At 44.3% G+C, this 15100-nt stretch overlaps 1 protein-coding gene across 4 annotated transcripts in view; it reads right to left on the bottom strand.

Moving 5' to 3' along the window:
* Positions 1-15100, bottom strand: part of Tbc1d4 (TBC1 domain family, member 4) — a 183766-nt gene that overhangs the window by 65855 nt on the left and 102811 nt on the right. For 2 of the 4 annotated variants that reach the window (NM_001427219.1, XM_087585861.1), the window contains 3 exon segments: positions 1331-1435; positions 5257-5346; positions 7374-7982. In NM_001427219.1, coding sequence (NP_001414148.1) covers positions 1331-1435; positions 5257-5346; positions 7374-7982 — 804 coding nt within the window. 4 annotated transcript variants of the gene reach the window in all.

Here is a 15100-nt window from a genome sequence, read left to right on the forward strand (position 1 = left end):
GTAAACTTACAGACCTGAGTTAAATCTCTACAACTGTGTAAAACTTCTGTGTGTGGCAGCTGCGTTTACAATCTCAGTAATGGGGAGGTGGGCACAGGAGGGTCCCTGGTACTCACTGGCTAGCCAGCCCAGCCTAATCGATGACTTCGTTAGGGTTTTACTGCTGTGAACAGACACCATGACCAAGGCAAGTCTTATAAAGGACAACATTTAACCGGGGCTGGCTTACAGGTTCAGAGGTTCAGTCCATTATCATCAAGGTGGGAGCATGGAAACATCCAGGCAGGCATGGTGCAGGAGGAGCTGAGTTCTACATCTTCATCTGAAGGCTGCTAGGAGAAGACTGGCTTCCAAGCAGCTAGGATGAGAGTCTTACAGCCCACGCCCACAGTGACACACCTACTCCAACAAGGTCACACCTACTCGAACAGGGCCACACCTTCTAATAGTGCCGTTCCCTGGGGCAAGCATATACGAACCATCACAATGGCCACAAAGAAGACAGACATTATTCCTGAAGATGACACCCAAGATTGTCCTCTGATCTCCATGCATATGGGCACACATGTACATGTGCACACGCATAAATGCATGCAACATTCTTGCTATACACAAAACACATACGCATTCACATAATTAAAATATAAAAATTAATATTTTCCATGAATTCGTCTAATAGTGGCAACGTAGAATCAGAAGGTTTGTATTACAGTGTAAGAGAAGGCTGTGTGTGTGTGTGTGTGTGTGTGTGTGTGTGTAAGAATAGAAATACATTGAGGAGAGACAAAAGTCAACATATTTCTTGACCAGATGTGTTTCCAAGCCTGCCTTACACAGTTCTTCTCAAACAGAGAGGAAAAAGGAATGCTAGGGGGAAAGGGACTCACAAGTTCCAAAAGAAACAAAGTAAGTGATGTGTTTTGAAAATTAAGACAGGTTCTTTACTCTCTTGGTGGAACCACTGTCTAATTTCTGATGCTATGCTGCCCACAAAGAAAAGAGATTGGTGCCTTTGTCAGTGCCTTCAAGCAACAGGAAACATAGCAGCTTTTCTCCTGGTAGCAGTCTTTTCCTCCCGACCCCCAAAAAACCACAAACAAACAAACAAACTGTGGTTATAAATACTGTCTGGGAAAGCCAAGCACCTACACTGAAAAGTGCCACGGCGACCTGTCTGTGGTTCCCCACCTTTGTGCATCCTTCCAGAGTATGAACATCTCTCTAAGTGCCCTTTTCCTCATAGAGGACTGGTCCCCAATGGACGAGACTTCTGTAAGGCAGAGGGAAGGGATCCACTGGCAGAGGCCCCGGGAGGCGGCAGCCCACTTACCAGAGATTCGTTGGCACACTGGAACACATAACAGATGTACTGGCTGAGCCCCGGCTCCAGAGACTCCCGGCAGATGAAGCCAAAGTGATCCACATGCTTTATCCCCTACACGAAGGGAAAGAAACACAAGCAGCGCTTATGGGGATGCGTTCTGCACATCGACGCGATTTCTACACTTTCCTAAGTCCACAGATTTCTCCCTCTCGGCAAGGACACAGAAGACGCAGCGTCACAGCAGGCTCACAGAATACCTACCCGTTAGTGCAACAGATAGTCTCACACCCACTCAGACCCTTTGCTTTCTGACAAGGAAAAAAAAAACGCTACTGTGATCCAATTCTTATAATGAAAACATGCTGCTTGCCTGTAGTGAGTTTTCAATGTATTGTCCTAGAACGACAGTCGACAATTCACCCTAAAACCCTTCCTACTCTATGCAGAGCTACGAATCTCAGGAAAACTACAAGCGACAGTTCTCAAATTAGATATACAGTTCCATAAAGCTCATGTGGAACTTGCTGGAACATTAGTCAATCTATAGATACTCAAGGGACCACATAAAGAAAGATTGATCCTAGGCTGGGGATTTAGCTCAGTGGTAGAGCGCTTACCTAGGAAGCGCAAGGCCCTGGGTTCGGTCCCCAGCTCCGAAAAAAAAGAACCAAAAAAAAAGAAAGATTGATCCTCGTGTTCTCTCATCTGTTCGTTGCAGGTAGCAATTATCCACATTCACAAATCACTGCGATTTAAGATAAAAGATTTCAACTAGATTTACTTTAATTAAAAATTCAGTCTTTGGGAGGAGATGGTTCAGCAGTGAAGTCACTCGGTGTACATCAAGCCTGGAAACCTGGGCTCACTCCCTGGAATCCACATAAAGGTGGAAAGAGGGAACCAACCCTACAAAGTCATCCTCTGACCTCTACATGTGTGCTGTGGCATACACACATGTGCGCACACACTAATACACACATGTGCACACACACTAATACACACATGCGCATGCACTAATACACTCATGTGCACATACTAATATACACGACATAAAATACGTTTTCAAAATAAACTTTTAAAAATGTAAAAGTTGAGTCTAAATACACACGGAGACCAGTAAGTAATCAGCTCCTTAATTCAATAGCAAGCACGGTGATTTGAAAAGCAAGGTTGATAGAAAATATTAAGTGTACCTGCATCACCTAAATTCAAATAAAAAGAAATATGTCCGTGGGGACAGATTTGCATTTAAATTTTGGCTCAGCTCATGACTTAGTTTTGAGATACGATGCTGAGTTGCTGAAAACCGTCTCTAAGGCTGGAGGGTGAGGGGTTGTTGTGGTGTTGGGGGAGGGGGGTGTTGTTTATTTTCATTATAAAGTAACCTAAGGGCAGCCATTTTGAGAAAGGTGTGAGAGTGGAGAAACTACCCTAGTGGTTCCAAGAGTGCTCTAGCGAGAGTTACCACTGTCCTTTCTTGTTATAATACAGTTGATCTATTTTGCAGACATGGCATAAAAGAAATCAGCTGAGAGGGCTTAAGACTGTAAGTCAGGTAAAATGAGTTCTACCTTGCACAATTCTGGTGAAAGACCTTTTATTACTGGCTTAGTGCTAAGTGGGGACCTCACAGGGCCTCATTAACTTAGTGAGTCTTCCGATGTTGACAATGCTTCCAGGAAAAGAAAAAAAAGCACTCCCTGACTCCCATAATGACCAGGAAAAGCGTCACACCACTGCCCTTTCAAAGAAAGAAACATTTGTACTCGGAAGGTACTCAAAAGCAGGCCAGTTACAACACCGCCACCTTGTATCCATTCATCCCCTGCAAGGAAGTTCCTAAGCCTGGGTGGTGAGGAGAGACAGACAGGCTGCTGCCCGCTAGCTTCCTTCTTGCTCCTGCTGACCGTTTCCTGAACCAGAATATCGTAAGTCAGAGCTTGTCGTCAATAAATGGAAAAAGGAGAAGATCGTATTCGAACTTCCACATCTGCATTTGTCTTTGTGTGTGTCATCTGGATTATCGGTGCACACTGATCTATACTTCCTGGGCACCTTAGGGAAAGCAGAGACAGGAGGTGCTGCCTTCATGGATGCGCCTTGGCATGAGGTAAACATAAGTGACTATCACTGTCACTGCGGCACCTGACACAAGGCCAGCTATAGAGAGCGACTCGTTCACAGCGGCCCTGTGTACTGAGCACCTAAGGGCTACATGAGCCTCTAACGTCCCACCGAATAAGACACAGTCACACCGTGAGTCACCAGCCCCTGGAAGACTCGTGATCTTGTAGGGACCTTCCCATAAACACACAACTACAAGAGTACTTAATAAGTATTGGGGGGGGGGTGGTAAAATCATAGACCCACTAAAATTTCTGTGTTTCTTAAATAAGAATTTCAAAATTTGCAATAGGACCTTCCTATATTCAAATGGTACTGTTCTCTAAGTGACTAGAGTAGAAAACGTTTAAGACAACAAAATTTCCTATTACAGGAACAATATCAAAACAAGGTATTAGAAATGAAGGTATATTTGCTAAAGCAAACAAGTACTAGAACATAAAAAAAAATCCTTGGAGCTGGAGAGATGGCTCAGTGGTAAGAGCACCGACTGCTCTTCCCAAGGTCCTGAGTTCAAATCCCAGCAACCACATGGTGGCTCACAACCATCTGAAATGAGTCTGATGCCCTCTTCTGGTGTGTCTGAAGATAGTGACAGTGTAATCATAATATATAATAAATAAATAAAATATTTAAAAAAGAATCCTTGTCATCAAAAGAAAGTCTTTTTTTTTTTGGTTCTTTTTCTTCGGAGCTGGGGACCGAACCCAGGGCCTTGTGCTTCCTAGGTAAGCACTCTACCACTGAGCTAAATCCCCAACCCCTAAAAGAAAGTCTTAATGTCACGCCAAAAGTAATGCTGACTACAAAATTCAAATAAACATTGTGTATATATATATATTATATATATCATGCATAATTTTTCTATGATTAGAAGTATGACCCTTTGTCTTTAACAAACGAGCTGTCTCTCCAGCTCAGATTTTTCAACATCAAATGTAGAGACCCTGTAAAAAAAAAAAAACACACACACACACACATTCTTGAATGCACTATAAGTCGCAGGACAAAAACAAGTAATTAATTCTTCATTTCACAGAGATGCCTTTGAATACGTAACCTCTCCACATTTTGACTTAAGTACAGTCTTTCCGGACATATCTACAATATATTTAGCTAGCTCGAACTTTGGAGTAGATAGTGTAAAACATCACTATAGTCTATGACTAATATTATACACAGTTGTTTCTACTGGTTATTTTTTAAATCATAAGGACATATTTTATGGAGTAAAATATAAAAGAGTGAAGGTTCCAAAAGATTCTTTTCAAAATCTACCATTTATGGTAACACCCGCTGAAAAGACTACTTCTCTTGTGTCATCTGCTGTGGGATAAAGAACGAATATATCTTGGTGACAGCCACAAGACCCACAGCCCAAGTATCTGAGGAACACTCTCTGTGAGGTATTTTCAGAAGAATTCACCACTACAAAACTCCCTACAGCGGAAGAGACTGGATGAAATATCACGAAGTCAGAGAGCTGAGGGAAAAGTCGATGACAGACACTGGAACTGAGTCTGTTGCCATAGAGACAAGCACACGAATACGTTTTAATTGTAAGGACTTTTTTTTTTAACATTTTTTTCCTTAAATTGGAGTTCACTGATGGAGCAACTGGTGCATGATGTGTAAGAAAAAAGTCCTAGGTTCATGCCTCAGGGGAGCAAAAGGAGGGACGATGAAAGGAAAGAAAAATACTTGACGTAAAACAATAACACATGACCTGTGTCGGCCCAGCTGTTGTGGTTAATTCTGGAACATGACATTGGGTTTCTTCAGACACTATGCTGTGACGTGATACATACCTGAGAGCAAGAGGAGATGTCTTTGAAATTCTTCTCGAGCACGACTGACTTAGTGTCTGGACTGATGAGGTTAATCTCAAAGCGGCCGACCTTTAAAGGTAAAGGAAAGCACTCCAGTTACTTCAGCTCTCCAGGACCCCAAGCGTTCTTGGCAATTAAATATTGAATAACAGTGATTCAAACGACGTGGTCCAGACAGACCTATACTGCACATGTTCCACCAGATAAGTCAACCCAGAGGCAGCTGACGCCAGACATTTCTTTCCGCTGTCTGAAAATTAAGCGACCTTCCTTAGATTCTACAATTTAAGCCAAAGATTATAAGTCTTTTTTTTCAGTTAAGAAATAATTTTTTTTCAAAAATGTGCAACCTGGAGCTGGAGAGATGGCCCAGCAGTTAAAAGCACACGTTGCTCTCTCAGAGCACTCAGATTTAATTCCCAGTACCACTTTGGGTGGTTCACGACCGTCCGTGACTCTAGTTCTAGGGGATCTGATAGCCTCTTCTAACCTCAGCAGGTACCACGCAGAAACGTGATGCACATGCATATCCGATAGATGCAGGGGAAACACTCATACACATAAAATAAATAAATCCAAAAAAAACTTTTTCAATATGCAACCTTAAGTCTGGTCACGAGTCTTAAAGTCATCAATTACTAAGTCACATTATAAGATGTTCTCCGAATCAGTCAATAAAATGAAATATACAGGACTGGGCTTTGTTAAAATTTTAGAAAACAGATATTCAAAAGGCTAACAGAAACAACTATGACTGGTAAAGAACAACTCTGGCAGCCCGAAGAAGAGGGGAAACTGACTTCACACATACTGCAGAAAAGCCAGAGCCACTCCAACCACAGGCCTAGATGGGGACCTTAGAAGACCAGGACCGAAAAAAAAAGATCCAAGCCGATGACAGCACTGACTAACTCCAGACCTTCTCCAAGACAAGAGCGTGCACTCAATCCTCTAAGGGAAACGACATTTCCCATGGCCCTCTACATATATAAACTGTTTTTTAAATAAAAATTTATCTTTGAGAGGGACTAAAAATGTGGCCCAGCAGCTAAGAGCTATGCAAGCATGGGGACGTGAGTTCGGGTCCCAGCACCCACTCAACAAGGTGGCCTTGGTCTTGCAGATACCGTAATGTTAGAGCTGCAGGGGGCAGAGACAGGAGGATGGCAGAACATTGCTGTCTGCCAGGCTACCTGACAAAAGAATTCCAGTCCAAAGCAACAGGACAGACAGTAACAATGCACAAAACCTAACTCCTTACGGGGCATCAGTTCCAGACACAATTGCATACACCATAAACTCCTCCTCTCCCCACCCCACCCCCACACAGAAAATGATCTTTTACTTTGAATTTAGCTGTATCAAGCGACTTAAGAATTGACCTAGTGAGTCATCAGGCCAATGGTACTTCTTTACTGCTCCGTTTCTGGAGGCAGAGTAAGTTGATGTGCCACGTGACCGATATCTGTGCGTCTCTGCAACTCTTCTCTCCGAGAAGAAATAAATCACTTTGTCCTGCTCCATGCCAAATCCTGCTTTCCAAGATCCACACCTTAAAATCACTGCTAAGACTCTAGTTTCATTTAAGAATGCATTTAGGAGTCAACCCAAGCCAGACGCTGGTGATGGACACCTAGTATCCATTACGCGATCCATTTCAAAAATTAAAGGAAGTCTTCCATTCTCTCTCCCTCTCTGGGGTCCATGAAGCATCTGTCTGTGTTCTTTCTCTCATTCTTCTGCCTTGTGGGGGCAAAAACGAAGGTAGAAGTGTTTGCTGTGGCTACTGGGGTGAGCAGAAAGAGGAGAGAGAGATGGGGCAGGATTACTGGGAAGATAGCTTAGTCTCAAATGCAGGCAAGAGGACAATTCCCAGACCTCAGTTTAAAAAAAGAAAGATAGAAAAGGGAAGCGGAGGGGAGGGGAAGGTAGTAGAGGAGAGGAGAGGGGAAGGGAAGTGAGGAGAGGAGGGGAGGGGAGGGGAGGGGAGGAGAGGGGAAAAGGGGATAACATTTGAAATGTAAATATATAAAATATCCAAAAAGAAAAAAGAAAGGAAGAAGAAGCTGCAGGCCAAAAGTTCCCTCCCAGCCTACCTGGAAGAGCATGGTGCGGTTCTTCTCCGAGTCTGAGGGCTGCACGTGACTGGGTGCGCTTGCATGCCGCCTTCTTGGCTGGGTTTTCTGGTTGTTCTCGTGAACCTTCTTTTGCATGACGCCTGTGACACTGCTGCACCGAGATCGGAACTCCTGCTGCTCATCAAAGCCACAGTCTTCCAAAATCCTCTCTGGGAAACAAACCCGAGAGCTGGCCAGTGCGGGTTGGCTGGCCAACGCAGGGAGGCTAGCCAGGGAGGGCAGAGCACGGGGGCAGTTGACTAGACCATCTGCCTTCTCAGGCAGGCCGTCATCTGGAGACACAGGAGACTCAGCCTCAAGGACACCCATCTCGTCCCCGTCCCCGGGGTCACCACCTCTCTCCCCCTGCAACTTCAGTCGCTGCTGCTCATGCAGGCTGAACTTGTCCTTGCAGTCATCAATGAGGCTGGAAGGTGCCTTCTTGTGGGTCACGATCACCCGCCCACAGTAGAGCACTTCGAACTTCTGAGAGTTGTAGAAGGCGTCCTCATTATCTTTGCTGGGTTTGGCGTCCTCCTTCATGGCAGCCTTGGATAATTGCCGGATGCTACTGATCACATCTGGAACCTGGGGGGACAATTGAAGGCCTCCTTTTAGTGGCGGATCCTAAGGTCATTTCTGTCTACCTGAACGGTTACACAGAATGGATTTTTCAAGTACTGCACCTACATACAGGAGACAGAGCTGGCGAAGTGACCCTCTTCTGACATAATCTCTCTCAGGGGAAAATTGAAATTTAAACAGTATTCTATTTTCCCACTTTAACTATAGTATTTTCAGTAAAGCAAGGTGACTTATACCTGTAACCCCCCTTGGTGGTAGGCTGAGGCAGAAAAGATTGCTATGAGTTTGAGGCTAGCCTGGGCTCTAGAGTGAGACAATATCTCAAAAACAACAAACATATTTGTCCAAAACAGAACATGATTATTTAGGCTATGGAATCTTCAATAAATGATACCTTTTACTCCTAGGTAAAAGTTGGAATGTGTTGGAAGAAACTAGAGTTCCAACAGTAAGAGTAAAACCAGGCGCCCTCATCTGGATTAGCAAACTAAATTTACAACAGGTTTTACTGAAGAAGTGACACTGGAGGACTGAACTCCAGGGGTGGCTGCAATTCTCAAACACCTTATGCAGGAATGTTTAAGGGTACAGGACTTTAGGAAATTGTTAAACAGCTTCTTAGATGGAACCAGATGTCCACCACCTCAGCGTGCACACACACACACATGCACGCATGCACAGGCACAACTAGCATACCTCCAGATATTTCCAATTCTGTAGGACTGATTATGAAAGAAAGATAGAATTTATGTTTTCAAAGGATAGAGATGTCTGTGTTTATTTTTCCCCAGCTTCCAAAGCACCTAGAATAATTCCTGGTCCCAAGTATGAGGATCAGTCCCCACAAAACTCTCCCGATTATTTTATAGGAAAAGGGAAACAGCTATACTATTCTCCAGGTTGCCCCCTATTTTGGCATGTGTGTCTTGTCCTTAAACCTTCTAGAGACCATGTCAAGACCAGGATTTCTTCTCGTTCACAGCTACTTAGGACTCAGTACCAGAGCAGTCATCGTTTTAAAACAATGTCTGTGTCAGCAGGCAAACATGAAGATTCTCTGTGGACGATACACTCCCCATACTATCTTTGCACTGACTTGCCGTGATCTGTCACATCAAGTGTAACGTTGGGTGTCTGTGCCAACTCGTAACTGAGAGTCTTAGCCCCGTCTTCTACTTGCCTTAGGACAAGGCTTTCCCACCTGAAGAACCCACAGTGTTGGAGAGGGAGCAATTGACACTCAACCCTACTATATAAAGTGCATCTATTTCAGTAGGTAAAATACAGCCTTATGTAAACTCAATAAACACTCTTCATCTAATTATCAACCCAAGGATCCCTAAAACGTAAATCTCAAAGATATATATATATATATATATATTATATATACCTACAGCTAATGTTTCTGATACACACACACAGACACACACACCACACACACACACACACCACACATACACACACACCACACACAGAGACCACACATACACACACACCACAAATATACACCTATACCTATTGTTTCTGATATATATCAGAATATATAGTCCCTGCAAAATTCATATATATATATAATTTTGCATATATATATGCAAATTGCATGTATGACTGATGCTGCAAAGGCCATGGGTGACTTCAGATCCTTGAACTGGAGTTAGGAATGACTGTAAGCCACCAAGTAGTTGTTAAGGCTCAAACCTGGGTCCTCTGCAAGAACGGTAAGCTCTTAACTCCTGGGCCATCTCTCCAGCCTCCGTAGGAACTTTTTCACTCATGCTTTAAAAGGAAAGGATTCTCATTACTCCCATTTAAGTGATTTGGGTATGGTCTCAGAGTTGAATTCTACAAGTGAGACTCAAACAGCCAGCTCATCGCTGCTTTCCGCCAAGCCCTCAGGACTTTCTTTTACTGTTGTGTGGAGAACTGAGATCTCTGAGTGAAAGTTCAGTCAGTGGCCGAAATACTACAGCTGCTGGGTCTCTTCTCTGGGACCCCAGAAAAGGCCCAACACCTCAGTGGAATTCAGTATATGGCTCCATTTACATAAGCAGAGCCTGCCATCCTGAATCCTAAACTGAGTGGGTAATTTAACCTTCCAGTCATTTAACATGTTTACACCATGAAAATGAGTCCAATTGCCTTTAGTATCTTCTCCCAGACTGTAATTTACCACAGCTTCAGTGACCTGGACCACAGACGCTAACCACAAAAGTGAGCTAAGGGTGGTCCAGCTCTTGTGTGTGCTTTTTCATGTGTGAAAGACACAGAAAAGGAAATTGAGTGTCCTACAGCCTCTGCTTGTACAACCATCCCACGTGAGAAAAGACACTCTTTATTAGCATTACTCTGAGGACAATAAGCTAGTCACAGTAGAGAAATGACTCACTGGAGAAACACATGCACACACAGGCACACACAGGCACACACACACACACACACACACAGGTATACACACACATAGGCACACACACTTGTATACACAGGTACACACACATACACACAGGCACACACATATAGGCACACACACACACACACACGCACATGGCATACATAGGTACATAGCACACACACATATAGGAATGCACACATATAGGTATACTCACATGCATACACAGGTACACAACATGTACACACACATATAGGTACACACACATGCATACACAGGTACACAACACACACACACATACACACACACACGCACACACACACACACACACTCCAGATGTTCTTTTTCTGCATTTGCTTATGGGATTCACCAGAGACACTGTAATAGAAAGGTTCTCTCCCTCCAGAACTGGCACATACCTGGTTTAGTAAGTCAATAGCATTCTCTTATAGCACAGTACTAAATGGTAGGTATTTACCTGTGCAGTTATGAATACTGCTGAATAAATCTGAGTCCCCTGTTCTCTCTACTGTACTGTGACATATGGGTTTCATGTGAGGAAAAATCTAAGGTGTGGTAATGTGTGTTTTACCATATATGACCAGTAGGAAAATCTTGGGCTCAGAATGAATATTGTGTGTGTGTGTGTGTGTGTGTGTGTGTGTGTGTGTGTGTGTGTGTGTTGCTTATATTCAGGAGACATGGGCCCCTCAAAAACGGGAACCACAGCTTCTCCCTCTGCTCATTGCTCACTTATAGCAGGAAGTACCCATGTGTTTCCAGAACACCCCAAATGCTGCAGAGTTCCCCACCACATATAGTCTAGCCATGCACTCCAGTTACTTGTGCTGTGGCAACAAATATCTCCCCTGCTCAGATGCTGCCTGCAGCCCACACGGCCTGAGTCAGACTTACAGTTAATTCAAGGCGCTGTTTTTATTCTGGGCAACATTTACTCTCCAGCAGAAACAAAACCAGAAAAGACGCCAGCCAGCTAGACGGTAGGACGTTTACATCCCTTGGCCAGCTCTGCTGGTGTTTTCTCAGTTACCACTGGGGAGTGGTATTTCACCTCTGCAAATGAGAGTTGACTCAAGATTGAAAAGGTGACAGAGGAACAGAAAAGAGCCAAAACCTGGGGCTCTGTCTCTACATCAGTGTCAACATAACGAAAGAAAAGAAAAACTTTTAGCATTTTAATATTGAGCCCGAAAAGGCCTACATTGATGGAATTATTCACTTCCAGCAATGTACAATAATTTAACGGATAATACAACTGGAGGAGCTTTTTCAAGCATCTGGTGCCATTTAGAAAATGCCCGGTGCCACCTTTAGCTGGTATCTTCCTTTTACACATCCAGGGACTCAGTAAAACAACAGGTTCAAGTAGCAAGACTCAGACATTAATGCAATCTACACTCTAGATCCCTCCAGCTCCTTCCAAAGTACTATTCACTCCTCGGATGCCATGTTGCTACTTATCATCCACTAAACATGATTATTTCACACAGTCAAACATATTGGTGCTTCCAAATCACAATTTGCCCAACTCAAGAGAACACCAATTCTACCACCACCACACATCTGTCTAAACTTTAGCCAGGAAAGGTTTCAGAAAACCCAAGATAAAACCCTGGCATTCAAAAGTCCCCAAGGAAAGATACCTTCGATCAGGAAGCCAGCTGATACCGGTGTCTTCACAGAGAGTACGAAGTATGCTAGACTGACGGCCTCCCCAGCTTTCCCCCTCTGTCTCTCGCTTTCTGAACAAGCCAGCGCCAGTTTTAATGCCGTTGTGTAAGTCCACATCATCACTGTGTGGCCAATGAGGAGTCTTCCCAACCATAATTGCTTCAAAAGTTAAGCATTTCCTGAGCCTGCAATCAGGAAATACACAGATTGCTCGGAAGGAAGGCACCAAAACTTTGACTTTTTTTTTTCAAAATAGTAAAAAGAAACGCTTTGTTTCTGATGACTATTCCCTTTCTTCTGCTCTTTAATCGTGTCTAACGATTATGAATTTTATGAATACATAAATAATTATGGGTACAGATAAAAGAAGATTAATCTACAGTAGGAGGTCATTTTCCTAACAGGACTCAGATAGACTTCAGTAAATATTTTAAATGAATGCAAATGAGAACTTAAGAATATACAAAGTAACACTTTTAAAGGCCAACTGGGTCCATTGTTTACAATTGATGCTAGCCTAGTGGGCTGGTTCATTAGCAATCGTTTTTCTGTAGCCAGAAGTGGGCACTGCAGTATTAAAATGAAGGGAAAATATAAACGCTGAGGGAAAATATTACAAAACATGTCAAATACACTGACAGAGGTGTCTATAACTGGGAATCACAGCTTAAAGTAGCATCGGCCACATAGAAACAATATGGAGTCTGTCATACAAATGATATGTCTTGGAGCAATGGTTCTCAACCTGTGAGTCGTGACCCCTCTGAGGATCATATATTAGATATCCTGCATATCGGATATTTACATTACAATTCATAACAGTAGCAAAATTACAGTTATGAAGTAGCAACAAAATAAACGTGGGGTCCCCACAGCATGAGGAACTATGTTTAAAGGTTGCAGGAAGGTTGTGGACCACTGACTCAGAGGAGGGTCGTTCTCTGTCATTCTGCTCTGCTTAAGAGGCAAGATCATAAGGGTGGGAAAGATGGCTGAGTGTAAAGAACACCTCTGCTGGCCCAGAGGACTGGAGTTCGGTTCCCAGCACGCACGCATAGTGGCACACAGCCTCCCCTAACTCCAGCGGAGCCTGACGCCCTTTCTAACCTCTGAAGGCACTACCACTAATGCACACAAACTCCACATGAACACACTTTAATTTACAAAGACAGAGGAGGAGGAGGAGGAGGAGGAGGAGGAGGAGGAGGAGGAGGAGGAGGAGGAGGAGGAGGAGGAGGCGGAGGCGGAGGAAGAGGAGGAGGGAAGAAGGAGGATGGGGAGGAGGGGGAGAAGGGGGGAGGAGGAGGAAAAGGAGGAGGAAGAGGAGGAGGAGGAAGAAGAGGGGGAGGGGGAAGAAGAGGGGGAAGGGGAGGGGGAGGTGGGGGAGGGGGAGGAGGAGGAAGCAGCAGCGGCAAGACCATACATTGTCTAGGCAGGGTAAGATGCTGGACTTAGAATGAGATGAAGTGAGATCAAGGACTTTAAGAGTAGTTAGGCAACTCGACGTTGTCATTTCTATCAGGTTTCATAAAAATTTCATTATTGAACAATGGAGGATGGTTGGAGGGTTATTGGTTCCTGTGCCCGCTCCGCAACAGGGCTCAGCCGCTCACGAAGGCAGGACACAGGAAGTTTTGACCACACTTACCCCAGGCCATTGACAGGCGGGTCCTGGGCCATAGGGAAGCCGCGGGACACCGCTGCGTGGGTGGGGAAACGCAGTCTGAGGCTCAGGACACAGCCGTAGCTGGTTCAGGGATCCCAGGGCCTGCAATGAGGCCAGGGAATCTGACGAGAAGTGTGCACACACCCTGAAGCCACTTGTTGCTATAGAGAAACACACCAGTCTTAGCCACTTTTCCAGACAGCGTTGCCTTGGCAGCGCACCCAGTTCACACGCTAGTTTGAGACGAGGCTGTCTGGTAAACGTCCTCGGAATATCTGTAGATGATATCTCTCCGTGCAGCCAGTCTGATCTTCAATTCTGAAGCTCATTCAATCCATTACCCTCAGCCTCAGTAGGGGACGACAGGTGAATGCTGTCACATATGGCCTCGTTTTTAACTTTTTCCCACAATTCCTCCAGATGCTTTGCCTTTGCCTTAAAACCCTAGGTTATTATTCCAAAGGAAATGATCCTTGGTAATATAAACTTTAATTTGGGGTTGGGTGCAGAGTGAAAATAGACAGGAGTAATAGAACGGTGTTAAAAATCACAGAATTGCAAAGCTCTTGGTATCCTTGAGAAGCCTCTGGTCTACCCTATCTTGTTTCAAAACAAACGTCTTACATCAAATGTTAAAGCAACAGAGAAGATAATGAGATTAAAAGAGATGATGGGGGGGAGGGCAAAGAAAACAGAGTAGCTCTGAGGCTTGAACCAGACTCCTATGAGCAGCTTTAGTTTTGACCTCTAGGCTATAAGCCAAGATGGCTTCCTCTTAGCCCAGACTTTACACTTCTTAGCAACCCTCTGCTACTTTGTTCCAAACCTTAGTAACAGCACAGATTTTCTCTCGCCATGGAGCAGATCTGTTTAACTTTCATACCAAGTTCTTCACCTGAGTCTGTCTTACTGCTCATAACACTTAACTTCTTCCATGGACAGTTTAATGTTTTCGCTTATTTTTACTTCCGTGTGTGTGTGTGTGTGTGTGTGTGTGTGTGTGTGTGGTGTGTGTACACATGTATGTGAGTGACCGCAGAGGCCAGGAAGGGGCATCGGAGCCCTTAGCACTGTAGTTACAGGTGTCGTGAGCTGCCTGAGGTAAGCACTGGGAACCAAGCTCTGGTCGTTTGCAAGAGCCCTTAACTGCTGAGCCAGCTCTCCAGACCCCAGACAGATCTTCTTAGCCTAAGGCCATTTCAAACTACAGAAGCATGTACCATACACAAGGGGCACTCAAGGAAATCTTGGGGAATCACATGATTTAATGAGAGTAGAATCCCCTTAGAAATGGGGGGGGGGGGGGTGCTCACTAGAGGGATGATAATAGAGAACGGAAACGGGTGACAAGAAGTTAGAAGAAGGGGTTGGGGATTT

The sequence above is a fragment of the Rattus norvegicus genome, chromosome 15 (genome assembly GCF_021556685.1).
Source record: "Rattus norvegicus strain SHRSP/BbbUtx chromosome 15, alternate assembly SHRSP_T2T, whole genome shotgun sequence".
NCBI lineage: Eukaryota > Metazoa > Chordata > Mammalia > Rodentia > Muridae > Rattus > Rattus norvegicus.